We start from the raw sequence: 27,483 nt of genomic DNA, 5'->3' as shown, positions 1-27,483 counted from the left end.
AGTTTATTTGTTCATATCATAATGCAAACAGTGTCCACACATGGCATTTGCTCTTTTTGTTTATTTATTTATTTGGGCTGCATTTTTGGCATATGGAAGTTTCCAGGCCAGGGATTGAATCTGCGCTGCACCATCACCCTTTGCCATAGCTGCAGAAATACTGGATTCTTTTTTTTTTTTTATTTTTTTTTATTTTTTGTCTTTTTGCTATTTCTTTGGGCTGCTCTCACGGCATATAGAGGTTCCCAGGCTAGGGGTCGAATTGGAGCTGTAGCTGCCAGCCTATGCCAGAGCCACAGCAACGCGGGATCCGAGCCGCTTCTGCAACCTACACCACAGCTCACGGCAACGCCGGATCGTTAACCCACTGAGCGAGGGCAGGGACCGAACCCGCAACCTCATGGTTCCTAGTCGGATTCGTTAACCACTGAGCCATGATGGGAACTCCAGAAATACTGGATTCTTTTTTTTTTTTGTCTTTTGTTGTTGTTGTTGCTATTTCTTGGGCCGCTCCCGTGGCATATGGAGGTTCCCAGGCTAGGGGTTGAATCGGAGCTGTAGCCACCGGCCTATGCCAGAGGCACAGCAACGCAGGATCCGAGCCGCGTCTGCAACCTACACCACAGCTCACGGCAACGCCGGATCGTTAACCCACTGAGCAAGGGCAGGGACCGAACCCGCAACCTCATGGTTCCTAGTTGGCTTCGTTAACCACTGCACCACGACGGGAACTCCCGAAATACTGGATTCTTAAAGCCACAGAGACAAGGTCTGATTCTTAACCCACTGCACCACAGTGGGAACTCCGTATTTGCTCTTTTTAAAATTTAGAACAACTTGGAATTCCCATTGTGGCGCAGTGGAAACGAATCTGACTTAGGAACCATGAGGTTATGGGTTTGATCCGTGGCCTCGATCAGTGGATTAAGGATCCAGTGTTGCCCTGAGATGTAGTGTAGGTCACAGACGTGGCTCAAATCTGGCATTGCTGTGGCTCTGGCGTAGGCCGGAAGCTACATCTCCGATTAGACCCCCTAGCCTGGGAACCCCCATATGCTGCAAGTGTGGCCCTGGAAAAGACAAAAGACCAAAAAAAAAAAAAAAAATTTTAGAACAGCTTTAATTATCTTGGTGACATTGACCTGGTGAGCGAACTTGGTCGCTTGTTTTATTTATTTATTTATTTTTTGTCTTTTTGCCATTTCTTGGGCCGCTCCCACGGCATATGGAGGTTCCCAGGCTAGGGTCGAATCGGAGCTGTAGCTGCCAGCCTACGCCAGAGCCACAGCAACGTGGGATCCGAGCCAAGTCTGGGACCTACACCACAGCTCACGGCAACGCTGGATCATTAACCCACTGAGCAAGGGCAGGGATCGAACCCACAACCTCATGGTTCCTAGTCGGATTCGTTAACCACTGCGCCATGATGGGAACTCCTTGGTCGCTTGTTTTGTAAAATGTCTTGTTTTCTGAATTTGTTTAGTTCCTTGGTTAACTTGCTTCTTTATCTCCTGTATTTACTGTGAACTGGAAGTTAGATCTGTAGACTTTGTTAGATTGCAGGTAAGCATATTTTTGAGAATTTTAAGGATCTTTATAGACTATGATATGTACTTCATAGTGCGCCATCAGGAGGCATGTCTTGAAGTCCCATCTTTCTTCTTCTCTTTTTGTCTTTAGTCTCTCTTCTTTCTATAAACTACCTTTTTTTTTTTTTTTTTTTTTCTTTTTGTATTTCTAGGGCTGCACCTGCTGCATGTGGAGGTTCCTGGGCTAGGGGTCCAATCGGAGCAGTAGCCACTGGCCTACGCCAGAGCCACAGCAATGCAGGATCCGAGCCTCGTCTGCAACCTACACCACATGTCATGGTGACGCCAGATCCTTAACCCACTGAGCAAGGCCAGGGATCAAACCTGCAACCTCATGGTTCCTGGTCGGATTTGTTTCTGCTGCACCACGACGGGAACTCCCTGTGTTTTTATTTTATTTTATTTTTTGTCTAGAAAGTAGAAGAATTTGAGTAAGGTATCCAGATGGAGAAAGAATGCCATTAGGTCAGATACTCTCTTATTCTTTTTTGATCCATTCTTGCCTCCCTCATAGGCGCTAGACTTAGTACTTTTGCTTTCTCTTCAGCTTCCTTGTGTTTGGAGATATGTAACTCCATTCCAGACCATTGAAAGGCCATATAGCTCTTTTCTTATCCTCTCTTACTGCAAAATTAGGATATTTGACTAGTCTACTGTCTTTGAAAGACAATTACTTCATTCCATGATGCTATCTCAGTGACTTAAGTCCATTAAGAATTGGCTTTTATTTATATTCATAACCGAACTTGGTGTCTCCCTTCATTCTCCAGTCTGCTTTATATCAGGAAGTGTACGACTGTCATTATACACCCTTAAATCAGAAACCCAAGGAAGATCCTTTTTTTTTTTTTTTTTGCCTTTTCTAGGGCTGCTCCTGTGGCATATGGAGGTTCCCAGGCTAGGGGTTGAATTGGAGCCGCAGCTCCTGGCCACAGCCACAGCCACAGCACATGGCATCTGAGCCGCGTCTTTGACCTACACCACAGCTCACGGCAACACCAGATCCTTAACCTACTGAGCAAGGTTAGGGGTTGAACCTGCAACCTCATGGTTCCTAGTCAGATTCGTTAACTGTTGAGCCACGATGGGAACTCCAAAAACCCAAGGAAGATCCTTTATACCACCCTCATCCTTTCCTCTCTCCATATTCCTTTCCTCATTAAATCTTACTGATTTTGCCTTATAAATAACTTATGCGTCCATCTTTGTTTCCGTTATTACCCCAGTAATATAAGTAACTATTTAAAACACTTGGGAGTTCCCGTTGTGCTGCAGTGGAAACGAATCTGACAAGGAACCATGAGGTTGTGGGTTTGATCCCTGGCCTCACTGTAGTGGTTAAGGATCCAGCGTTGCCATGAGCTGTGGTGTAGGTTGCAGGTGCGGCTCAGATCTGATGTAGCTGTGGCGTAGGCCAGATGCTGTAGCTCCGATTAGACTCCTAGCTTGGGAACATCCATATACTGTGGGTCTGGCCCTAAACAGCAAAAACAAACAAAAAACCTTTATTATGCACTGTAATATATAAAGACGAATACATAGAAAATCCTGATATGACCTGTTGATTAATGATCAGTATATAACTACCATCCAGATCAAGAAATGGAATATAAACAGCTTCCCATAGGACTTCTCAAAACTCCTTCTAATTATTTTTACCCCATTTCCCAAAGATAACCACCACTCTCCTGACTTTTAGAGTAATAACTTCCTTTTTTTTTTTTTTTTTTACCCTTTAAACTTGTACTAATACAACCTACTTACTCTCCCTGACTGCCTCCCTCCCTCCTTTCAGCTTCATACAATTAGAGAATACTGTATGCATCTTTTCTTTGGCTTTTTAGGGCTGCACCCTCGGCATATGGAGGTTCCCCAGCTAGGTATCAAATTGGAGCTGCAGCTGCCGGCCTATGCCACAGCCACAGAGTGCTGAATCTGAGCCATGTCTGTGACCTGCACAACAGGTCAGAGCAATGCCAGATCCTTAACCCACTGAGCAAGGCCAGGGATCAATCCCTCATCCTCATGGATACTAGTTGGGTTTGTTACCATTGAGCCACAATGGGAACTCCTATCTTAACTATTCTTGGTCTTTTAATTTCTTTATAAATTTTTTTGTTTATTTATTTATTGATTTTTTGTCTTTTTAGGGCCGCACCTGCGGCATATGGAAGTTCCCAGGCTGGGGGTCTAATTGGAGCTGTTGCTGCTGGCCTATGCCAGAGCCACAGCAACCTGGGATCCGAGCCACATCTGTGACTACACCATGGCTCACAGCAATGCCAGATCCTTAACCCACTGATTGAGGCCAGGGATCAAACCCCCATTCTCATGGATATTAGTCAGATCCTTAACCCTCGGAGCCAGAACGGGAACTCCTCTTTATAAATTTTTAAATAGCTTGTGAAAAACAAAACAAAACAAAACCAAAACAACAAACAAAAAAAGGAGTTCCCATCATGGTGCAGCAGAAATGAATCCGACTGGTATCCTTGAGAATGCAGGTTTGATTCCTGGCCTCTCTGTGTGGGTTAAGGATCTGGCATTGCTGAGAAGTGCAGTGCAGGTCGAAGATGCAGCTTGGATCCTGCATTGCTGTGGCTGTTGTGTAGGCCAGCAGCCGCAGCTCTTATTTGACCCTAGCCCAAGAATTTCCATATGTGGCGGGTGCAGCCCTAAAAAAAGAAAATGGCATGTTCCTTTGTGTCTTTGGGGGAAATTTCTCACCATAGGAATCTTGGTTCAAATTAGAGACCACCTTCTAATATTGAAACTAAAAGGGCCAGACTCTTTTCTTAGTCTTTCTTGCACCAGGGCCCCAGGCTCAGGCACAGGCCCTAGACTCAGCCAATGAGACTCACCTCTGCCAGACTACTAATCAGGATCTGGTGATCCAAAACAGGTAGAGTAAAAACTTCTTTCTGGTGAAAGCATCGGTGGCTGCAGTACCCAGTTTTCAGGGCCTCCAGAAGCCATGGTGCTGACAGCAATGTTGGTGATGCAAGTTGCTGCAACTCATGTCTAATGTGACTGCACAGCAGAGGGAAGGTATTTTTAAGCCCCAAAGCTCACACTTGGTTAGACGTTAACGACATCAAGAAGGCGTAAAAATACTCCCCTTCACTTTGCAGTATTTGGGTGTAACATACAGATTGAGAAAAACTTTCTTCCCAAAGCATGTAAAGTTAATTTTTCAGAAATAAAGCTTTAGAATACTTGGATCATTGAATCTTTTTTGAGATGTTAGTTTCCCATGTTCCTCTTTGTTGATTAACTGAGAATAGAGCATCTGAAGTATGCTCAGCTTTAGGAATTCCCATTGTGGCTCAGTGGAAATGAATCTGACTAGTATCCATGAAATGCGGGTTCCATCCCTGGCTTCACTCAGTGAGTTAGGGATCCAGTGTTGCCATGAGCTGTGGTGTAGGTTGCAGACATGGCTTAGATCTGGCATTTCTGTGGTTGTGACGTTGGCTGGCAGCTGTAGCTCTGATTTGACCCCTAGCCTGGGAACTTCTATATGCTATGGGTGTGGCCCTAAAAAGCAAATAAATAAATAAAAATACAGTATCAACAACTTCAGATTTCAAAACCAATCTTATGGTTACCATAGGGGAAACCCTGGGTCGGGGGAGAGGAATTGGGAGGGTGAGAGTAGATAATATATCAAATAGGTAATTAATAAGAGCCTACTGGTTAGCGCAGGGAAATCCACTCAATATTTTGTAATAACCTATGTGGGAAAAAAAGAGTGGATATATACAACTGATTCACTTTGCTGTACACCTGAAAGTAATACATTGTAAGTCAACTGTACTCCAATTGAAAAAAAAAAGGTAACAGCTTTTTCTGTTTCAGGAGAATGATCCATCTGTACGACTGAAAATTGCGTCACTGTTGGGTTTACTGTCAAAGACTGCAGGATTTTCACCAGACTGCATTATGGATGATGCCATAAACATTTTGCAGAATGAAAGTAAGTTGCAGTTTAAAAGCTGTGTAGTCAGAACAGAAATCTTTCGTTCCTCTTATATAGAATTTAGAACAAAATTTTGTTGTGTTGGTAGTTGCTGAAAAGGAATTTGAGGATGATTCAACAAAACCTTGTGTATATATTTACATTAGAGTTAAAATAGAGGTTGGTCTCTAGATATCATTTATTGACTCTACCGAGTGCTGTCTACCTAAGGCAGTTTATATATGATGTAAAATAGATACTGTTCTCCCTGTTTTATAGGTGGGGCAGATGAAGCTTACAGACGTTAACTAACTTGTTCAGGGTTATGTGATATGTGACAGAGTGGTTTTGTTGACTGTGCCTACTACTAACTCAGAGAAACTCTGAGAGACGCTGCACTGGTCCTGGGGCCCCTCACCATTTAGTTCCCATGAAAGAGACATCTCCCAGGTCTCACAGGTTGTTGCCTTTTCTGTTTATTCCTTGTTGATGCCCACTAAAATAATTCTCAGTGTTTAGGTAAAAAGGAAAACTGTTCCCCCTTAAAATTTTTTTTTTATTATTTATCTGGTTTTATGTACAAGATTCTTTTGTAGAGTTAGTGCCTCAGTTGCCTTGATATTATTCTAAAATAAAAAGAAATCCTTTGCTGTGTGTCTGAAAGTATTGTAATTTTGTTTGAATTGGTTGTAGTTTCAAAGAAGAGTTTTATTTCATTTAGGGTATACATATTTCAAAAATTATTATTTAAATACTGGACAATGTTTAGACTATAAATTTAAGAGGCTGTAAGAGTAATAAAGGGCCAATGAACTCAAGAGACAATCTAGGAGTTCCCATCGTGGCTCAGTGGTTAACGAATCCAACCAGGAACCATGAGGTTGCAGGTTCAATTCCTGGCCTTTCTCAGTGGTTTAAGGATCTGGTGTTGCCATGAGCTGTAGTGTAGGTTGCAGACGTGGCTTGGATTATGGCTGTGGTGTAGGCTGGTGGCTACAGCTCCGATTTGACCCCTAGCCTGGGAACCTCCATATGCCATGGGTGCAGCCCTAGAAAAGACAAAAAGACAAAAAAAAAAAAAAAAGAAAAGAAACAATCTAAATTCACTTGTACAACTGTTTAATGACAGCAGATACCTTATATGTGTGGTCCATTGGTTGAAGAGAACTTTTTATTTTGTTAGAAAGAACTTCACATTAAAATTTTGCTTGTGTTCAGTTTTGACCCCAAACTTTTAATTCATAGGAAACAATAGAAATATCTTAAAAATTTTTTTTTGAGAGAGGAATCTTTTTTAATGAAATGCCAATGTAATGACATAAAAAAGAAATTTTAAAAATATTCCTACTACTATAAAACAATATGTTTTACATATTACCTTTTACTTCTGTAAGTTTTATAAAATTGTCTAATTCCTTCATTTTGCCGATGACAGATCCAGAGAGATTGCCTGAGCTGAAGTGAGTTCATTCAGCTAAGTAACAGTGGGACTGAGAACTTAGTGCAGTGCTCTTTCTTATAGATCATTGTTTAACGAAAAACGCTTTACCTCTAAAATAGAAATATTACAAGAGAGGGAGAGAGTTAACTTTGATTCAAACCTCATCCTAGCCAAATTACACAATAATCCTGAAAATAGATGTTTTACTTTTTGTTAAGAATTTTCATGTTTCTTACTTAATTGTCTCTAAGAGATTTGACCTAGGTCTCTTCATGGTTTCCTGTTCCTGGCCTACCTAGGTTCACAGAAGCTAGAACTGGAAGGGGCCATTAGTAGATAGTTCAAGCCCCTTTTTTCAGAGCTTAGGAACATGAACTCCGGGGAAGTAAATTACTGCTAAAGTCACTCTGTATTTGTGGCTTAGAATTAAGAGTTTCCCAATTATTAGTGTAGTATCCATTTCCAAATTCAAGAGTGTGGTCCACACTTTTGACCAGAAATCTTTCATTTCACTTCATCGAAGGTATGGGTTTTATAAATCCTTGGTGCTTGCTGGGCACTTTCAGAGTGTTAAATTTATCTGCTTCTTCAGTACATATTATACTGCTAATCATAACACAGCTTGTTTTAGAGGTGGTATAATTAAAATACTGTGGGAGTGGAGAAGAGAATGGGATCGGTGCTGACTGGTGGGCTCTAGAAAAGCTTAGTGGAGAGGTAGACTTGCAAAGTCCAAATCCTCCAAATTTGGAGAATAGTACTGCCAAGAAGAAGGACATTATGATAAAGGAGGACTTGGAAAGTGTGAGATATGTTTGAAGAACTGAATTGTTTCATGAGAGGTCAGAAGGAGATAAGGGACTTTTGGAAGAAAAACATAGGTGAAATGTTTTGAAGCCAAGTGTAAGTAGTCTTGATTGCTGAGGATTTAAATGTTATTTTGTGGGCAGTGGAACCATGTGAAGTTGTTTTGAACAAGGCATGAAATGATCAAGTCTATATTAGAATGATAATTTTGTTGCGTGAATTGGCTTTGACGAACTGGGTGATATAGAGAAGAGGTGTTGAGGATTCCTTTGTTCATGTGGCAGTGTCCCTCCAGTGTAGTAATAACGTAGTCTGGAGCTCAGGAGAGATACCAGGGTTTAAGATTTAGATTGGATTCATGATTTATCTGAGGCAAGTTAAGTTCAAAGATGTTTAGCTAGCTTTTCATGGTAGCAATACAGAATCATTATTTTGAAGAAATAAATTACAGGGCAAGTGGTATTGTTGGAGATTTTTTCACCTCTCTTCTGTTTTCTCTTTTTGTGGCTTCTATTGGAGACTTTTCTTGATGACCCTTGGCTTTGCATTTAAATTTAAGATGAGGCACTACAAAGGCGATTGGTAGTTCTCTGTGAATGGATGGGGCTTGTCAACTAGTATCCTCCACTCTATATGATCCTCCATGTCTCTGGAGGACTTTTCAAGGTTAGTGTCCTTTGCTGTTTTTCTGTGGGGCCCATCAGCTTTTCCAGTTAGAAGTTTATGACTCTCCTGCTAGGAAGACAGAGGCTGGCTGCCAAGTTTTTTGGCCTTAGCTTAAAGGGGCTGAAAAGAGGGAGGGAGTCTCATTTTCAGTATGTTGTATGTTGATTGTCTCTCTCTCTCTGTCTTTTTTTTTTTTTTTTAATAATGTTTTGTATTTTTTTTCATTATAGCTGGTTTACAGTGTTCTGTCAATTTTCTACTGTATAGCATGGTGACCCACTTACACATACATGTGTAGATTCTTTTTTCTCACATTAGCATGCTCCATCATAAATGACTAGATATAGTTCTCAGGGCTACACAGCAGGATCTCATTGCTTATCCATTGCAAAGGCAATAGTCTGTATCTATGAACCCCAAGTTCCCCAACTCCCCGCCCCTCCCTGGCAACCACAAGTCTATTCTCCAAGTCCAGGATTTTCTTTTCTGTGGAAAGGTTCATTTGTGCCATATATTAGATTCCAGATATATAAGTGAAATCATATGGTATTTGTCTTTCTCTTTCTGACTTACTTAGTATGAGAGTCTCTAGTTCCATCCATGTTGCTACAAATGGCATTATTTTATTCTTTCTTATGGCTGAGTAGTATTCCATTGTGCATATATACGACATCTTCTTAATCCAGTCATCTGTCGATGGACATTTAGGTTGTTTCCATGTCTTGGCTGTTGTGAATAGTGCTGCAGTGAACCTGCGGGTGCATGTGTCTTTTTCAAGGCGTGCTTTGTCCGGATATATTCCCAAGAGTGGGACTGCTGGGTCATATAGTAGTTCTATGTATAGTTTTCTTTTCTTTTCTTTTTTTTTTTTTTTTTTTTTTTTTGTCTTTTTGTTATTTCTTGGGCCGCTCCCGTGGCATATGGAGGTTCCCAGGCTAGGGGTCGAATCAGAGCTGTAGCCACCGGCCTACACCATAGCCACAGCAACTCGGGATCCGAGCTGCGTCTGCAACCTACACCACAGCTCACGGCACACCACAGCTCACGGCAATGCCGGATCGTTAACCCACTGAGCAAGGGTGGGGACCAAACCCGCAACCTCATGGTTCCTAGTTGGATTCATTAACCACTGTGCCACGACGGGAACTCCGTGTATCGTTTTCTAAGGTAACTCCATACTGTTCTCCACAGTGGTTGTACCAGCTTACATTCCCACTAACTGCGCAGGAGGGTTCCCTTTTCTCCACACCCCCTCCAGTATTTGTTATTTGTGGACTTACTAATGATGGCCATTCTGACTGGCGTGAGGTGGTATCTTATGGTAGTTTTGATTTGCATTTCTCTAATAATCAGTGATATTGAGCATCTTTTCATGTGCTTGTTGGCCATCTGTATATCTTCCTTGGAGAAATGTCTATTCAGGTCTTTTGCCTGTTTTTCAATTGGGTTGTTGGCTTTGTTGCTGTTGAGTTGTATAAGTTGTTTATATATTTGAGAGATTAAGCCCTTGTCCATTGCATCATTTGAAAGAATTTTCTCCCATTCTGTAAGTTGTCTTTTTGGTTTCTTTTTGGTTTCCTTTGCTGTGCAAAAGCTTGTCAGTTTGATTAGGTCCCATTGGTTAATTGTTGCTTTTATTTCTGTTGCTTTTGGAGACTGACCTGAGAAAACAATTTGTAAGGTTGATGTCAGAGAATGTTTTCCCCGTGTTCTCTTCCAGGAATTTGATGGTGTCTTGTCTTATATTTAAGTCTCTCAGCCATTTTGAGTTTATTTTTGTGCATGGTGTGAGGGTGTGTTCTAGTTTCACTGATTTGCATGCAGCTGTCTGGGTTTCCCAGCAGAACCTACTGAAAAGACTGTCTTTTTCCCATTTTATGTTCTTGCCTCCTTTGTCAAAGATTAATTGAGTGTAGGTGTCTGGATTTATTTCTGGGTTCTCTATTCTGTTCCATTGGTCTGTCTGTCTGTTTTGGGACCGGTACCACACTGTTTTGATGACTGTGGCTTTGGCTTTGTAATATTGCCTGAAGTGTGGGAGAGTTACGCCTCCTGCTTGGTTTTTGTTCCTCAGGATTGCTTTGGCAATTCTGGGTGTTTTGTTGTTCCATATCAATTTTTGGACTGTTTGTTCTCATTTTGTGAAAAATGTCATAGGTAATTTGATAGGGATTGCATTGAATCTGTAGATTGCTTTGGGTAGTATAGCCATTTTTACAATATTGATTTTTCCAATCCAGGAACATGGAATATCTTTCCATTTCTTTACATCTTCTTTGATTTCTTTGATTAAAGTTTTATAGTTCTCGGCATATAGGTCCTTTATCTCTTTGGTCAGGTGTATTCCGGGGTATTTGATTTTGTGAGGTGCAATTTTAAAAGGTATCATATTTTTGTATTCCTTTTCTAATATTTCATTGCTGGTAGAAATGCAACTGACTTCTGAATGTTAATCTTAAATCCTGCTACTTTGCTGAATTTATTAATCAGTTCAAGTAGTTTTTGGGTTGAGTCCTTAGGGTTTTCTATGTATAGTATCATGTCGTCTGCATACAGTAACAGTTTTATCTCTTCTCTTCCTATATGGATGCCTTTTATTTCTCTTGTTTGTCTAATTGCTGTGGCTAGGACTTCCAAAACTATGTTGAAGAGCAGTGGTGAGAGTGGACATCCCTGTCTTGTTCAAGATTTGAGTGAGAAGGCTTTCAGTTTTTCCCCATTGAGTATTATATTTGCTGTGAAAGCTTCAATTTGTAAAAAAACGCAGTATCTGCAAGGTGCAATAAAGTGAAGTACAATAAAACAAAGTATGCCTGTACGTGGTTACTAATATAAAAATGATTTTCTGAATGCTGCCTAAATCCTCTTGTATGCCATTAGCATTACAAGAACTATATTTTGGAACAAGGAAGAGAATTTAGGTGATAAAGAGAATCTGGCTAAAATGGGTGATAGTGATTTATTTAGAATTTGTTGTTTGCCCATTTACTAAGCATTCACTGAGCATGTAATGAGTCATGCTAGATTCCGAGAATACACAGGTGAATAAAACAGTCCTTGCTTAAAAGCCTTTTAGTCTCCTAGTTTAGTCTGATATGAAAATAAGTGTAGGAAGGTGTTACAGCTGATGTAGAGGCTGCAGTGGAAGCATAAAGGAGGAAACAGTTCTTCTGGGGAAGAAGGAAAAAGCACCATACAGAGGCAACGCTTCAGGATTAGTAGGTGCTCTCCGGGGAGTGGGATTGAGGAGTTGGATATAGGCATACTAAGTAGAGAAATTGGCCTGAGCAGAGATAGGGGGACATAAAATCATATATAGTTGGGAAAAAAAGGTGCTGGAGGAGACATGAAAGAGATGAGGCTAGAAAGATAGCCAGGGCTAGACCTCATGGACTGGTGTGTATGTATGTATGCTTCACTAAGGAATTTAGACTTTCTTTTGAAGGCAGGGAAAACCCTTGAATTGATCAAGCGCTATGCCCCATCCTGTGGAGGGCTCAAAGTTTTAGACATGATCCCTTTAGGAATGTAACTTTTAGGTAAGAGGACTCAGAGATGAAAGATTAGAAACCAGCTGACAAAAATCTTTTTTTTTCTTTTGTCTTTTGTCTTTTTTGTTGTTGTTGTTGCTATTTCTTGGGCCGCTCCTGCGGCCTATGGAGGTTCCCAGGCTAGGGGTTGAATTGGAGCTGTAGCCACCGGCCTATGCCAGAGCCACAGCAACACGGGATCCGAGCCACGTCTGCAACCTACACCACAGCTCATGGCAACGCCGGATCATTAACCCACTGAGCAAGGGCAGGGACCAAACCCGCAACCTCATGGTTCTTAGTCGGATTCGTTAACCACTGCGCCACGACGGGAACTCCTGACAAAAATCTTTATTCTTTACTCAAGTAAATGTAGTTTCTGCAATGATCTCTGTTTGAAATTCTACAACCCAACTTTGCGTCTTCCTTTCTAGAGTCTCATCAAGTCCTAGCTCAACTCTTGGACACTTTGCTTGCAATTGGTACTAAACTCCCAGAGAATCAAGCTGTCCAGATGCGATTAGTTGATGTAGCCTGCAAGGTAAGACTGTAACGGTTAGACACAGGATTGTTGCTTTCTTTCTTTCTTTTTTTATAATTTTTTTTATTTTCCCACTGTACAGCAAGGGGGTCAGGTTATCCTTACATGTACACATTACAATTACATTTTTTCCCCCATTTTTATTATTACTTTTTTTTATAATTTTTTTTTATTTTCGAATTGTTGCTTTCTTTAACAGTTCTACATTATTTGGAGAGGTGATATGAGCTATAAGATCGGCTTACCTCCATCCTGAATCTGTAACAGAAATGCCAAGGACTCTTAATGGTTTTAACAGTTGCCTCATTTTTTTGTTTCTTGATGTTTAATTAGGAATAAAGTTGAATAACTTGTTATAAAATGAACTTCCTCATCCTCTTCCCAAAAGATATGTAATGAAAATAATTATAGGAGCTACCTTGCATTCTGTACCTAATATATGCACTCTGTTTATTATGGTAATTTATACCTATTTTTTCGTTTGTTTCTCATAGTCCTTTAGGGAAGTACTGTTGTCCTCTTTTACTAAGGTGGGAATTGAGTTTCAGGGAGTTTAATTTGCCCAAGTTTTCACAATTAGGAAGTTGAAGAACCAGGGAATAAACTATGTTTTTTCTGATTCCAAAGCCCATATTCTTTTTATTATGCTTTTCTGCTGCAATAAACAGACCAAGTGGACACAAGGGGCTTGGGAAATTTTGTATTATAAAATTATAATAATAAATATTATATATAAGTTATAAAAAAAATGCATGCACATTAGTTGTGTCATTTGAAACTTTTGCTGTCTTTTGTGCATAACATCAGCTCCTAAATCGTGTGGAATTGGTCTGTTAATCTTTTTGATAGATTTATTTATTTATTTATTTATTAGTAATTTAATTTATTAAAAAACTTTTTTTTTTTCTTTTTACAGCTGCAGCTGCAGCATATGTGAGTTCCCAGGCTAGGTGTTGAATTGGAGCTGCAGCTGCAGGCCTATTCCACAGCCACAGCTCCTAGCTGCGTCTGTGACCTGTGCTGCAGCTTGTGGCAATGCTGGATCCTTAACCCACTGGGTTAAGCCAGTGATCAAACACACATTGTCATGGACACTGTGTTGGGTTCTTAACCAATTGAGCCACAACGGGAACTCCAATTTATTTTTTAAAATTTAAAAATTTTTATTAGAGTATAGTTGATTTACAGTATTGTGCCAATTTCTGCTGTTCAACAAAGTGACTCAGTCATACATAGATATACATTCCTTTTCTTATGTTATCTTCCTTGATAAATTTATTTTGAGAATATAAGAAGACAAGTATGTTTCAATTGTGGAAGGCTTATATTCATGGAATTAGAAAGCTATTTCTGGAGTTCCTGTCATGATGCAGCCGAAATGAATCCGACTAGGAACCATGAGGTTGTGGGTTCGATCTCTGGCCTCGAAGAGATCGAGGATTAAGGCTCTGGTGTTGCTGTGAGCTGTGGTGTAGGTTGAAGATGCGCTCGGATCTGGCGTTGCTTTGGCCCTGGTGTAGGCCAGCAGCTATAGCTCCAATTCAACCCCTAGCCTGGGAACTTCCATATGCCATGGGTGCGGCCCTAAAGAGCAGAATAAATGAATAAATAAATAAATAATAAAAATTAAAAAAAAAAGAAAGCTATTTCTGAACTCCACGAAAGAGTGTATCATTTATCTTAATAACAGCAACAAACAAGTCCAAAACACTTTGAAAATATTAAATGCTTAAGTGGAAAAAACTAGGGATCATTTGTCTGAAAGAGTAAGTGACTCTCCCATGTGAAAGAATGTATGTGTCTGTGAGGCTGTGCTTGTGAGAGAGGTATGGTACTCAGGGAGTTGTTCCCCTTGAAATAACGATTTCTTTTTTTTTTTTTTTTATTCAATGAATTTATCACATCTGTTGGAAGTAATGATTTCTTAAATTTATTTTAAGTAAACCTTTTATTTAAAAATTTTAAAAATGGAAATTTGGAAAGATACTAAAAAGTATAAAGAGAGAATTACACTCATTATTCATTAGCTAAAGGCAGCCATTATTGTTAGCCTTTTGATGTCTGTATTCTGATTTTTTTCTGGTATACAGATTGTTTACTTTCCTTTTTCTTTTTTTTTTTTTTTTTTTTTGCCATTTCTTGGGCTGCTCCCACAGCATATGGAGGTTCCCAGGCTAGGGGTTGAATCGGAGCTGCACCCGCCAGCCTACGCCTACGCCAGAGCCACAGTAACGCGGGATCCGAGCCGTGTCTGCAACCTGCACCACAGCTCATGGCAACGCCGGATCCTTGACCCACTGAGCAACACCAGGGATCAAACCCACAACCTCATGGTTCCTAGTTGGATTCATTAACCACTGAGCCATGACGGGAACTCCTACTTTTCTTTTTACACACAAAACTGTTATCAGGGTTCCATTCGTGGCTCAGTGGTTAAGGAACCTGACCATTATCCATGAGGACTCAGGTTCAATCCCCGGCCTTGCTTAGTGGATTAAGGATCTGGAGTTGCCAGGAGCTGTGGTGTAGGTAGCAGAAGCGGCTTGGATCCCACATTGCTGTGGTTGTGGCACAGGCCGACAGCTGTGGCTTCAATTCATTTGACCCATACCCTGGGAACCTCCATATGCTATGGGTATGGCCCTCAAAAGACAAAAAAAAAAAAAAAAAAACCCAAAAAACAACTGTAGTCAAATTCCGTGTTCAGGTTTGCATTTTACTTTTTCACTAACATTATAACAAAAGAATTTTCCTTATCTTGTAAATGTTTTATAAATATTTTTAATGGATGCATATTTTGCCCAATAATTAAATCGAGTTTGTCCTATCCATTTTGTTATTGGACATTGATATTGTAGCCATTGTTTAAAAATTGTTAAGTAATAGTGCAGTGAACATGGTTAGTATAAAATACTTTCTGTATTTAGGGTTATTTCCTAAGCTTAGATTGTCACAAGTAGAATTACTGGATGAAAGCATTTAGAGGTTTTTTTTTTTTTTTTTAAGGATCTTGATACTTTTGGCCAAATTATTTTCCAAAGTGTTCCAGTTTATATGCCCATCAGCAGTGAATGAGGAGTCCACTTGTGACTGAGCAGGTTAAGGATCTGGTGGTGTCACTGCTGTGGTTTGCATTGCTGCTGTTTGTGTGTTTGATCCCTGGCCTAGGAACTTCCACATGCTATGGGTGTAGCCAAAAAAAATATATGAGAGTGCCTAATTTACTGTATCACTCTAGCATTGATTATTAATTTTTAAAAACAATAGGTGAAGTGTTAATTTGGCAGGAGGAAAATAGTGTTTTATTTTTTTTTAATTTCCTTCTTAAAAGATTACTCGCGATCCCTATCAAATTACCGATGACATTTTTCACAGAACTAGAACAAAATATTTTAAAATTTGTATGGAAACACATAAGGCCCTGAATAGCCACAGCAGTATTGAAAAAGAAAAATGAAACTGTAGGAATCAGGTTCCCTGACTTCAGACTATACTACAAAGCCACACTCATCAAAACAGTACTGACACAAAAACAGAAATATAAATCAGTGGAGTAGGATAGAAAGCCTGGAATTAAACCCAAGCATCAATGGTCAACCAGTCTATGACAAAGGAGGCAAGAATATGCAGTGAAGAAAAGACAGTCTCTTCAGTAATTGGGGAAACTCGACAGCTACATGTAAAAGAATAGAATTAGAACGTTGTTTAACATCACACACAAAAAATAAACTCAAAATGGATTAGAGACCTAAACAGAGTTCCTGTTGTGCCTCAGAGGTAACGAACTGGACTAGTATTCATGAGGACACAGGTTTGATCCCTGGCCTCGCTCAGTGGATTAAGGTTCCTGTGATGCTGTGAGCTGCAGTGTAGGCTGCAGATACAGCTCAGATCTGGCATTGCTGTGGCTGTGGTGTAGGCCAGCAGCTGCAGCTCCAATTTGATCCTAGCTTGAGAACTTCCATACACCATGGGTGTGGCCCTAAAAAGACAACAACAACAACAACAAAAGAAGACCTAAACATGAGGCCAGGTAGTAGAAAACTCCTAGAGGAAAACATAGGCAGAACATTTTGACATAAACTGCAGCAACATCTTATTTGATCCATCTTCTAGAATAATGACAATAAAAACAAAAACAAACCAATGGGACCTAATTAAACTCCAAGCTTTTGCGCAGCAAAGGAAACCATAAAAAAAAAAGAAAAGAAAAGAAAAGACAACCCACAGAATGGTGGAACATCTTTGCAAACTATGCAACCAACAAGGGCCTGTCTCCAGAATACACAAACAATTCATATAGCTCAACAAGAAAAAACAAACAGCCCAATTGAAAAATGGACAGATGGGCAGAAGACCTAAATAGACATTTCTCCAAAGAAGACATACAGATAGCTAAGAGGCACATGAAAAGATGCTCAACATCACTAATTATTACAGAAATGCAAATCAAAACTACAATGAGGTATCACCTCACATGAGTCAGAATGGCCATCATTAATAAGTCTACAAATAACAAATGCTGGAAAGGGTGTGGAGAAAAGGAGAACCCGTCCACACTGTTGATGGGAATGTAAGTTGGTACAACCACTATGGAAAACAGTATGGAGGTGCCTCAGAAAACTGAACATAGAACTACCATATGATTCAGTGATCCCACTCCAGATTTGTAGTTGCCAAGGGAAAAGGGGAAGGGAGTGGAATGGACGGGGAGTGTGGAGTTGATAGATGTAAACTATTGCATTTAGAATGGTAAGAAATGAGGTCCTACTGTACTGCACAGGGAACTATATCCAATCTCTTGGGACAGAACATGATGAAAGATAGTGAGAGACTGTGTATGTATGTAGACTGGGCTACTCTGCTGTACGGAAGAAATCAACAGAACGCTGCAGCTCAACTCTACTTTTAGATTACTAATGAGACTTCATATTTGTGCCTCGTTTGTGTGTCCTCTCTTATTCTTTTCATGAACTTTTCATGGTTTTTTCCAGTTTCTCACATGGAGTTTTAGTGTGTTTCTTCACCACTTGTAGAGGCTTATAGGGTAGACATTTGAACCATCTGGAAATGGCAGATTTGTCACAACCTTTTGCAAACTCAAGTAAATAAGACTATCTGTGATACATAACTATAATTACTGTTTCTAATGCCTAATGCTATTTTGTCTGTGATTTTTGCCGTACAGCTTGTCTTGAGATATGATTCGCATTCAGTAACACTCACCCTTTTGATAGAAATAATACAAAGTATGTTTTCCAACCACATTGGAATGAAGTTAGATTATTAACAGAAAAATATTAGGAAGACCACAAACACGTAGAGATTAAACCACATATTCCTGTTTAACCAATGGGTCAAGGAAGAAATCAAAAGAGAAACTAGAAAATACTTTCACATGAGTGAAAACAGAGGTACAGCATCCCAAAACTTAAAGGCTGTACTAAAGCATGCTTAGAAGGAAATTCATAGTGATTAGTGCCGACAGTGAAAAAGAAGAAAGATCTCATACCAGTACCCTAACCTTTGTTTTTGTTTTGTTTTAAAAAAACGTTTTAGGGTGTTCCCATTGTGGCTTAGCGTGTTACGAACCTGACAGTATATCCATGAGGATGCGGGTTCGACCCCTCGCCTCCCTCAGTGGGTTAAGGATCCAGCGTTGCCATGAGCTGTGGTATAGGTTGCAGATGAGGATCGAATCAGGCATTGCTGTTGCTGTGGCGCAGGCGGGCAGCTGTAGCTCTGATTCAACCCCTAGCCTGGAAACTTTGATAATGCTGCAGTTGTGGGCCTGAAAAGAAAAAAAAGGTTTTAAAGTTGCAGTAAAATATAGATAACAAAATTTATGGAGTTCCCTTGTGGTGTAATGGGTTAAGGGTCCAGCATTGTCACTGGAGTGGCTTTGGGTTGCTGCTGTGGCATGGTTCAGTCCTCGGCCTGGTAATTTATGAATGCGGTGGGTGTAGCCAAAAAAAAAGAAAAATTGGTTTGCTATCGTAACTATTTTAAAGTGTACAACCTACACCACAGTTCATGGCAACGCCAGATCGTTAACCCACTGAGCAAGGGCAGGGACCGAACCCGCAAGCTCATGGTTCCTAGTCAGATTCGTTAACCTCTGTGCCATGACGGGAACTCCCCTTATTTTCTTTTTTTGACAGTAACCATCCTTATGGGTATGAAGTGGTACCTCTCTCTCTCTTTTTTTTCTTTTTTCTTTTTTTTTTGGTCTTTTGTCTTTTTAAGGCCATACCCACATCACATGGAGGTTCCCAGGCTAGGGGTTGAGTTGGAGCTGTAGCTGCAGGTCTACACCACAGCCACGGCAACGCTGGATCCTTAACTGACTGAGCAAGACCAGGGATGGAACCTGCATCCTCATGGATATACTATGTTGGATTCTTAACCCACTGAGCCACAACAGGGACTCCTGAAGTGGTATCTCATTGCGGTTTTGATTTGCTCTTTTGTAATGCTTGGTGATTAGTCATGTTAAGTATCTTTTCATGTGCTTATTGGCTATTTGCATATCTTCTTTGAAATGAGATTCCAACTTTTAAGGAACTCATGCTCCAGTAGTCAGGCTTATAAAAGATATACAGTATATTACAGTATATTTCTTGTAATAACAGAAGTAACTATGAGGTATAAAAGTTGCTCAGAGGAAGGAGTGCCAAACATTTTTGGTGTGGAAGAAGTATTAAGGGGAGCATTCTGGAATAAGTATCTCCGAGGCGTGTCTGTGACCTACACCACAGCTCACGGCAAGACTGGATCCTTAACCCACTGAGCGAGGCCAGGGATCGAACCTGTGTCCTCATGGTTGCTAGTTAGATTCGTTAAGCTCTAAGCTACAACGGGAACTCCAGAGCAGGGTTTCTTAATTAAAAGTATTTTAATTGCTCCAGAAAAGGAAGATAATGTTTGTGGGGGGGTTGGGCTTAGTTTAACTGAGAAATCAGAATTTTCTAGAAGAAATGATAGTTGAGCTTAGACTTTATGATCTTAAGTCGTAGTAAGAATTAAGCGAAGGGAATGGATGGAGTGGGTGGGGAAGGTATTCTAGGCAAAGGGAACAGCATATGCAAAGATCCAGTGGTAGAGAGGAGCACACTTTTTAGAAGAATTAAAAATGGCAGTAACGCTGGGATTGTGGTTTTCACAGGGTGGCCTGAGAACCCTTAGGGATCACAGGCCCTCTTTGGGGGGGTCTGTGCGGTCCTGCCTTTTCAACTCTCTATCTCTAAGAAACGAGATTTTCCTCATATACTGCTGACAAAACAATATATTGTTGTGTTACAGATTATTGAAGCAGATATGAGTAATTATTGTAAAGGAATTAATAAGGAAATATTTTTAACTTTGTCTTAATTTCTCTTTTTTTTTGTTTGTTTGTTTTGTCTTTTTGCCTTTTCTAGGGCCGCTCTCTTGGCATGTGGAGGTTCCCAGGCTAGGGGTCGAATCGGAGCTGTGGCCACCAGCCTATGCCAGAGCCACGGCAACACGGGATCCAAGCCACGTCTGCGACCTATACCACAGCTCATGGCAATGCTGGATCCTTAACCCACTGAGCAAGGCCAGGGATCGAACCTGAAACCTCATGGTTCCTAGTCGGATTCGTTAACAATTACTCCACAATGGGAACTCCTGTCTTAATTTCTAATATAGTGAATATCAATAGATGTAACTCATATAAACAGAAGCTCTTAAGGGAGGAGTCCCTAATGGTTTTTAAGAATGTCAAGGAATCCTGAGACCAAAAACCGCATAACAACCATTAGGCTGGGTGCAAGGTCTTGTAGGGCTTGTTGAGAAGCCATTGAAGTGTTTTGGGTAGACAGGTGATATCAGATTTGCATTTCGTAAAGATTATAATTTTGTTCTAGAGAACTGATTGTAGAAGAGGCCACTTAGGATGTTATTGTAGTAGCCTACTTGAGAAATTATAGTAGTCTGGATTAAAGTGATGGAAAGACGAAAAAATATGGATAGATTTGAAAAATATTTAGAAAGTACAACTGACAGGACTTAGCGATTAAGCATGGGGCAGGGGTAAAGGAGTCATTAAGGATGTTTCCTAGGTTTCTGATTTATGCACCAGATTAGATGGTGGTGCCTTTCACTCAGAATGAGAATTCTGGGAATGCATTTGGTTGGGTGTGGGACAATATCTAAAAACCAATTTCTAACTTACTAAAAAAATCATAGTATAAAAAATTTCCAGGAGTTCCCGTCGTGGCTCAGTGGTTAGTGAATCCAACTAGGAACCATGAGGTTACAGGTTCCATCCCTGGCCTTGCTCAGTGGGTTAAGGATCTGGCGTTGCCGTGAGCTGTGGTGTAGGTTGCAGATGCGGCTCGGATCCCACGTTGCTGTGGCTCTGGCGTAGGCCGGTGGCTACAGCTCCGATTCGACCCCTAACCTGGGAACCTCCATATGCCGCGGGAGCAGCCCTAGAAAAGGCAAAAAGACAAAAAAAAAAGAAAAAGAAAATTTCCATATACCCTTTTTTCTGTTTCACCAATAGTTAACGTTTTCCCACATTTGCTTTATCATTCTCTCTTTCTGTATATTTTCCTGAACCATTTAAGAGTAAATTACAGACATTATGCTTCTTTTCCACTAAATACTTAAGTGTATATTTCTTAAGAAGGAGATCGTTTTTATAAACCCAATTCTCAAAATCAGGATGTAATACTTTTTGATAAAATACTAATACTAATCTGTAGCCTTTATTCAAATTCTGCCTATTGTCCCAATATTATCTTTGTCCCCCCAATATTATCCTTAATATAGCTTTTTTTTTTTTTTTGGTCTTTTTAGGGCCGTGCCTGTGGCATATGGAGGTTCCCAGGCTAGGGGTCAAATCAGAGCTGTAGCCACCGGCCTGCACCACAGCCACAGCAACGTGGGATCCGAGCCGCATCTGCAGCCTACACCACAGCTCATGGCAATGCCAGATCCTTGACCCGCTGATCGAGGCCAGGGATCGAACCCACAACCTCATCGTTCCTAGTCAGATTCATTTCCGCTGTGCCACAATGGGAACTCCTAATGTAATTTTTTCTTTTCTGCTCCAGGATCAGGTATTGCATTTAATTTTTGTGTCTCTTTTCTTCTTTAATCTGGAAAGGTCCCTCAGCCTTTGTCTTTCATGACCTTGACTTGAAGCGTATAGGCTCTTTACTTTATAGAATGTCTTTTAATCTGGACTTATCTGATATTTCCTGTTTAGATTTAAGTTATGCATTTTTGTGCATAAATAAAATTGTGCCCTTCTCAGGGCTTCATATAATGAGGCGGCACAGATGAGGTTTGACTTATTAATGATATTAACGTTGATACTTGGTTAGGGCGGTGTCTGCTGCATTTTTCATTGTAGAGTTGCTCTTTCCCCCTGTGATTAATAAGTAATTTGTGGGGAGGTACATTGAGATTATGACAGTATCCGTTTCCCTATCGAACTTTTCCTCATTATTTTAGCTACTATAAATAAATATTGCTGAGTCATTTATTTCTCTGATTGTTGCAGTTTGGTGATACCTTAATGTTGTTATTCCCTCTGTGTTTATTAGTTGGCATTCTATTGCAAAGAAAGTTTACCCTCCCTCTCTCCTTCCTTCCTCTTTCTGTTTCTTATTTTATTCAAAATACTATGATCTATTCCTATCATTATTATTTTTTGAAGTTCCAATTCTTCCTGTTTGTATTTTTAAAATAAAAGATGTGAATCTGTCATACCTTTTGCTTCACAGTAGGAAGAAAGTCATGCTTTTGGGTACTCTTAACTTTCAAAAATTCATCTTATTTTGTCCTGTCAGTAATCCTTTGAGGTATATTATATAGTTAATCCTCATTTGAGAGATGAAATGATTTAGATTTAGCCAGGAAATAAATGGTCTTTTCTCGTGTAGAATCTGCACAACTGCAATTGGAGGTCTTCTGCTTTCTTTCCCATTTATGAAGATTTTTCTAGAAGAGTAAATATCTTGTCATTTTTGCTTTCATGGCTCTCTTAGAGCCTAGTTTAATTCTTCTTCGTTTCTCTCTCTCCATCTCACTTCTCTTCCAGTCCCTCTGTTTCTTTTCTGTTGCTTTAATCCTGTGGCAAAAGTACATTAAGCTCTTAAAGCCACAGATAGAAACATACAGCATTTTAACATTTTGTCATATACTACCCAGACAGATATTGTATGTTGTTTGTTAAGAGAGGTTATTTGTTAGAATCATTTCCATGCTAAATAAATACACTGAATTTTTATTGGTGCTTAAAAACAGTCTCTGTTGAAACTGAATGAGTAAGTTATTTTTGTCTTTCTTAACCTCATTCTCGGATTTTCTTCATATACTTAGTCATTGATTTTTTTTTTCTATAACGATAGTTCTAAATGGGTGGGTTTAGCTTATTTTATTTTTGACGTGGATTGCTCTTATTATAGGGGATGTGGTTTGCTTACTCACTTCATTAATATAGAAATGATGGCACCTGAATGGCCTGACGGTAACACCGAAATAGCATCGTCTGCAGAGCACTAGGCAGCTGTCAGTGATGATGGCTGTGATATAAGTAGTGACCTGTAGGGAAGGACATCATAAAACTGTAATTGCTGCCCCGAGGGTATGATTTAGACGTACGATCTCTTTTGCTTTAACGTTTGGTGCAGTAATAGGCCAGTGATGCGTCACTGTTGCCTTGGTTACCTTTATAGAAACTAGAAGGTTTTAGTTGTTTGAAAATCAAATGAATAACAGTGGTAGCAACCTTCCGGGGACTGATGGTTCAGTTAACAGTTTAGTTATGACAAATGATGCTTTCATACTAAAAAATAATTTATTAAAAAAGAAAAGGGAGTTCCCATTGTGGCTTAGCAGTAACAAACCCGACCAGTATCCATGAGGACATGGGTTCGATCCCTGGCCTTGCTCAGTGGGTTAAGGATCCAGCGTTGCCATGAGCTGTGGTGTAGGTTGCAGATGCGGCTTGGATCCCGTGTTGCTATGAATGTGGTGTAGACTGGCAGCTGCAGCTCTGATTTGACCCCTAGCCCGGGAACCTCCATATGCTGCCGGTGCAGCCCTAAAAAGCAAGCAAACAAACAGAAAATTTAAAAAAAGAAAAAACCCTGCTCTTTAACTGTGACATAGTCATTGTCAACCTCATATCTCGAAGTTTCTCTTAACTTCTCGGTTTCATTGTATCATTTCCTGGACAATTTTGAGCCCTTATTATACCTAAGGCATTAGGAATACTTAAAAGTATATATTTCACAGTTCTGTAGCCTGAGTAACTTAGAGGCACGAATTAACTCTGATCTAAAATGTTTGAGACATTTTTTATGAGACATACCCTCTCTGAGAGCCCCCACCCTCTGTACCTGAGCTTTCTCGATAGGTCTCCTCTGTCCTCTCATCTAAGCAAGCCTGCCTGCCCAGCCCGCCTTTGCATAGGACATAGCTTCTCATGGAAAATCTAGCTCCCATTTAGTTCAGAAGCTTCCCTCTGGAGCGTTTTGATATGAACCATTAACAAGTGCTCAGTACCTTTTATGACAGACTGCTCTCGTGTTAGACAGCTGTCATTAGAAAGCTCATGCTTGTTTGTTCCAGATGAGCAGGCCTCTTTCGTCCAGGTGGTCCACTTCTACCTCTGACCCTTCTCTGTTTTGCTTTTTGGTTTGTTTTTTGGTGGTTTTTTGGGGTCTTTTTTAGGGCTGCACCCGCAGCATATGCAGGTTCCCAGGCTAGGGGTCTAATTGGAGCTGCAGCTGCCAAGCCTACATCACAGCCACAGCAATGCCAGATCCAAGCTGTGTCTGCGACCTACACCACAGCTCATGGCAGCGCTGGATTCTTAACCCACTGAGCGAGGCCAGGGATCGAGCCTGTGTTCTCATGGATACAAGTCAGATTCGCTTCCACTGAGCCATGATGGGAACTCCTCTGTTTTCTGTTTTTTTGTTGTTGTTGTCTTTTCTAGGGCTGTACCTGTGGCATATGGAGGTTTCCAGGCTAGGGGTCTAATCGGAACTGCAGCTGCCGGCCTACACCACAGCCACAGCAAGGCCCCATCCGAGCTGCGTCTGCGATCTACACACAGCTCATGGCAACGCTGGATCCTTAACCCACTGAGCAAGGCCAGGGATCGAACCCACAACCTCCTGGTTCCTAGTCAGATTTGTTAACTACTGAGCCACGACAGGAACTCCTACATGCAATAATTATTAAATGAATTCACTCACCATAAAACTTCATGGTAGGAGATAGTATTCCTATTTTTACAAAGTAAGGATTTCTAAAAACTTAAGGGACTTGGTGGAGGTGACATGGATATTAAGTGGTGGCGCCAGCAATCAAACCTAGGTTTGTCAGATTCCAGTGTCTGCTCATTCCACTGTGCTACTTTGCCTTTCAAACAAGAGGGGAAACGCTTTATGAAATCCTCTTTCTTCACAAAGCCTTCTACATCTCCTGGAGGCATTCTGTGCACCTGTGTGGGTGTGAGTCTGCTCTAGCTGCCTCTTTTTATGATCTTAAAGTACACTTAGTCTAATGGTTATGAAACAGTATGGTTTTTTGGTGTGTATTTAGACTTTATTTTCTGAAAATCTCAAAACTTGAAGAAAAATTGCAAGTACGATAATAAAGAACTTTCTTTTCTTGTGAACCATTTCCGAGTGAGTTACTAATACGGTGCCCCATTCCTCTTCAGTACTTCAGTTTGTATTTCCTGCCATCAAAATCTGGACACGAACATCATCATATTATTACCATTTAATCCTCAAACCTCATTCAACTTTCAGTATTTATCCCAGTCATGTCCTTTATAGGAAAAGGATCCAGCGCCTCATCCCACCTTGCATTTTAGTTGCCGTATCTCATCAGCCTTCTTCAATTTTGAATAATTCTTTAGTCCTTCATTTTATGAACTTGATACTTTTGAAAATTATAGGACAATAATTTTGTAGAATATCCCTGAGCTTGGGTTTGTCTGATATTGTCTTATAATTAGATTCAAGTTACTCACCTTTGGCAAGAATGTCGTGACGTGATTGTATTCTCTTCTAATTGCATCCTCTGAGGTGGTACGCTGTTTTGATTTGTCCCTTTACTGATGCTGTTACTTTGATCATTTGGTTAAGTTAGTGTTTGTCAGATTTCTTCACTGTGAAGTTACTCTTTCCTTTAGAAATGATTAAGTATTTTGTGGGATGGTCTCTTTATTTTGAAACTCTGTAAATAGTCTGTCCTTAGACTTTCAGATATTTATTTATGTAAGTTTGGGACTAAGGTTTCTTGTTTATTCAGTGGATTATAATTACTCTATCATTATTTTTCTTGATGTTTATATTCTCTGATTTGGCCAAGTGGAAGCTGGCTTTCAGGTCCTTTTGACTTTTTTCTGCATTTGCTCCTTTAATAACTTACAGGTTGGGGAATTCCTGTTGTGGCTCAGCCTGGTTAAGGACGTGACATTATTCCTTTGAGGATGTGGGTTCGATCTCTGGCTTGGCCCAGTGGGTTAAGGATCTGGCATTGCCGTAGCTGTGGTGTAGGTTGCAGATATTGCTTAGATCTAGTGTTTCTGTGGCTATGGCGTAGGTTTCAGCTGCAGCTATCATTCAGCCCCTGGCCTGGAAACTTACATATGCTGCAGGTGTGGCCATAAGAAAAAAAAAAAAAAGAAAGCTTGCAGGTTAGACACAGTGACCCTTTGCTCACTCAAAAACTTACGTTTAATTTATAGTTGACCCTCTGTACATGCAATTCCTTTGTATACCCGGTTCTTCCATAGCCATGCTTCTACCTCTGAAGATTCAACTGGCCGTGAACTGTGTAGTACTGTAGGTTTTTGTTTGTTTGTTTGTTTGTTTTGTTTTTGGCTTTTCTAGGGCCGCTCCTGCAGTGTATGGAGGTTCCCAGGCTAGGGGTCTAATTGGAGTTGTAGCCACTAGCCTACGCCAGAGCCACAATAATGTGGGATCCGAACTGCATCTGCAACCTACACCACAGCTCACGGCAATGCTGGATCCTTAACCCGCTAGCAAGGCCAGGGATCGAACCCGTAACCTCATGGTTCCTAGTCAGATTCGTTAACCACTGTGCCATGATGGGAACTCCTGTAGTATTTATTATTGAAAAAGATTTGTGGGGAGTTCCTGCCGTGGCGCAGCGGAAACGAATCCAACTAGGAACCATGAGGTTGAGGGTTTGATCCCTGGCCTTGCTCAGTGGGTTAAGAATCCAGCGTTGCCGTGAGCTGTGGTGTAGGTCGAAGATGCATCTTGGATCTGGCGTTGCTGTGGCTGTGGTGTAGGCCGGCAGCAACAGCTCCAATTCGACCCCTAGCCTGGGAACCTCCATATGCCGTGGGTGCGGCCCTAAAAAACAAAAGACAAAAAAAAAAGAGAAAGATTTGTGTAAAAGTGGACCTGCATAGGTCAAACCATGTTGTTCAAGTGTCAACTGTATTTTTCTTGTTTTTCTTTTTTCCTTTTTTTTTTTTTTTTTGTCTTTTGTTGTTGTTGTTGTTGTTGTTGTTGTTGCTGTTTCTTGGGCCGCTCCCGAGGCATATGGAGGTTCCCAGGCTAGGGGTGGAATCGGAGCTGTAGCCACCGGCCTACGCCAGAGCCACAGCAACGCGGGATCTGAGCCGCGTCTGCAACCTACACCACAGCTCACGGCAACGCCGGATCCTTAACCCACTCAGCAAGGGCAGGGACCGAACCCGCAACCTCATGGTTCCTAGTCGGATTTGTTAACCACTGCGCCACGACGGGAACTCCCTGTTTTTCTTTTTTGATTGTGCCTGCAGCATGCAGAAGTTCCCAGGCCAGGGATTGAACCTGTACCACAATGTCAGATCCTTAACCCGCTGAGCTGCCAGGGAACTCCCTGTAATTTTATTTTTTAATGCCTCCTTTCTTTCTGGCACAATAGACTATTTTAGGCCT

The 27,483-nt window shown here is 40.7% G+C and overlaps 1 protein-coding gene across 1 annotated transcript in view; it reads left to right on the top strand.

Moving 5' to 3' along the window:
- INTS4 (integrator complex subunit 4) overlaps nt 1-27,483 on the top strand; it is a 119,063-nt gene that overhangs the window by 4,984 nt on the left and 86,596 nt on the right. Inside the window, exons 3-4 of the mRNA XM_021062562.1 lie at nt 5,448-5,565; nt 12,426-12,532. Coding sequence (XP_020918221.1) covers nt 5,448-5,565; nt 12,426-12,532 — 225 coding nt within the window. The remainder of the gene's footprint in view (nt 1-5,447; nt 5,566-12,425; nt 12,533-27,483) is intronic.

This window comes from Sus scrofa, chromosome 9 (assembly GCF_000003025.6).
Source record: "Sus scrofa isolate TJ Tabasco breed Duroc chromosome 9, Sscrofa11.1, whole genome shotgun sequence".
Taxonomy (NCBI): domain Eukaryota; kingdom Metazoa; phylum Chordata; class Mammalia; order Artiodactyla; family Suidae; genus Sus; species Sus scrofa.
The sequence above is the reverse complement of the archived record's forward strand: the minus strand, read 5'-3'. Positions and strand labels throughout refer to the sequence as shown.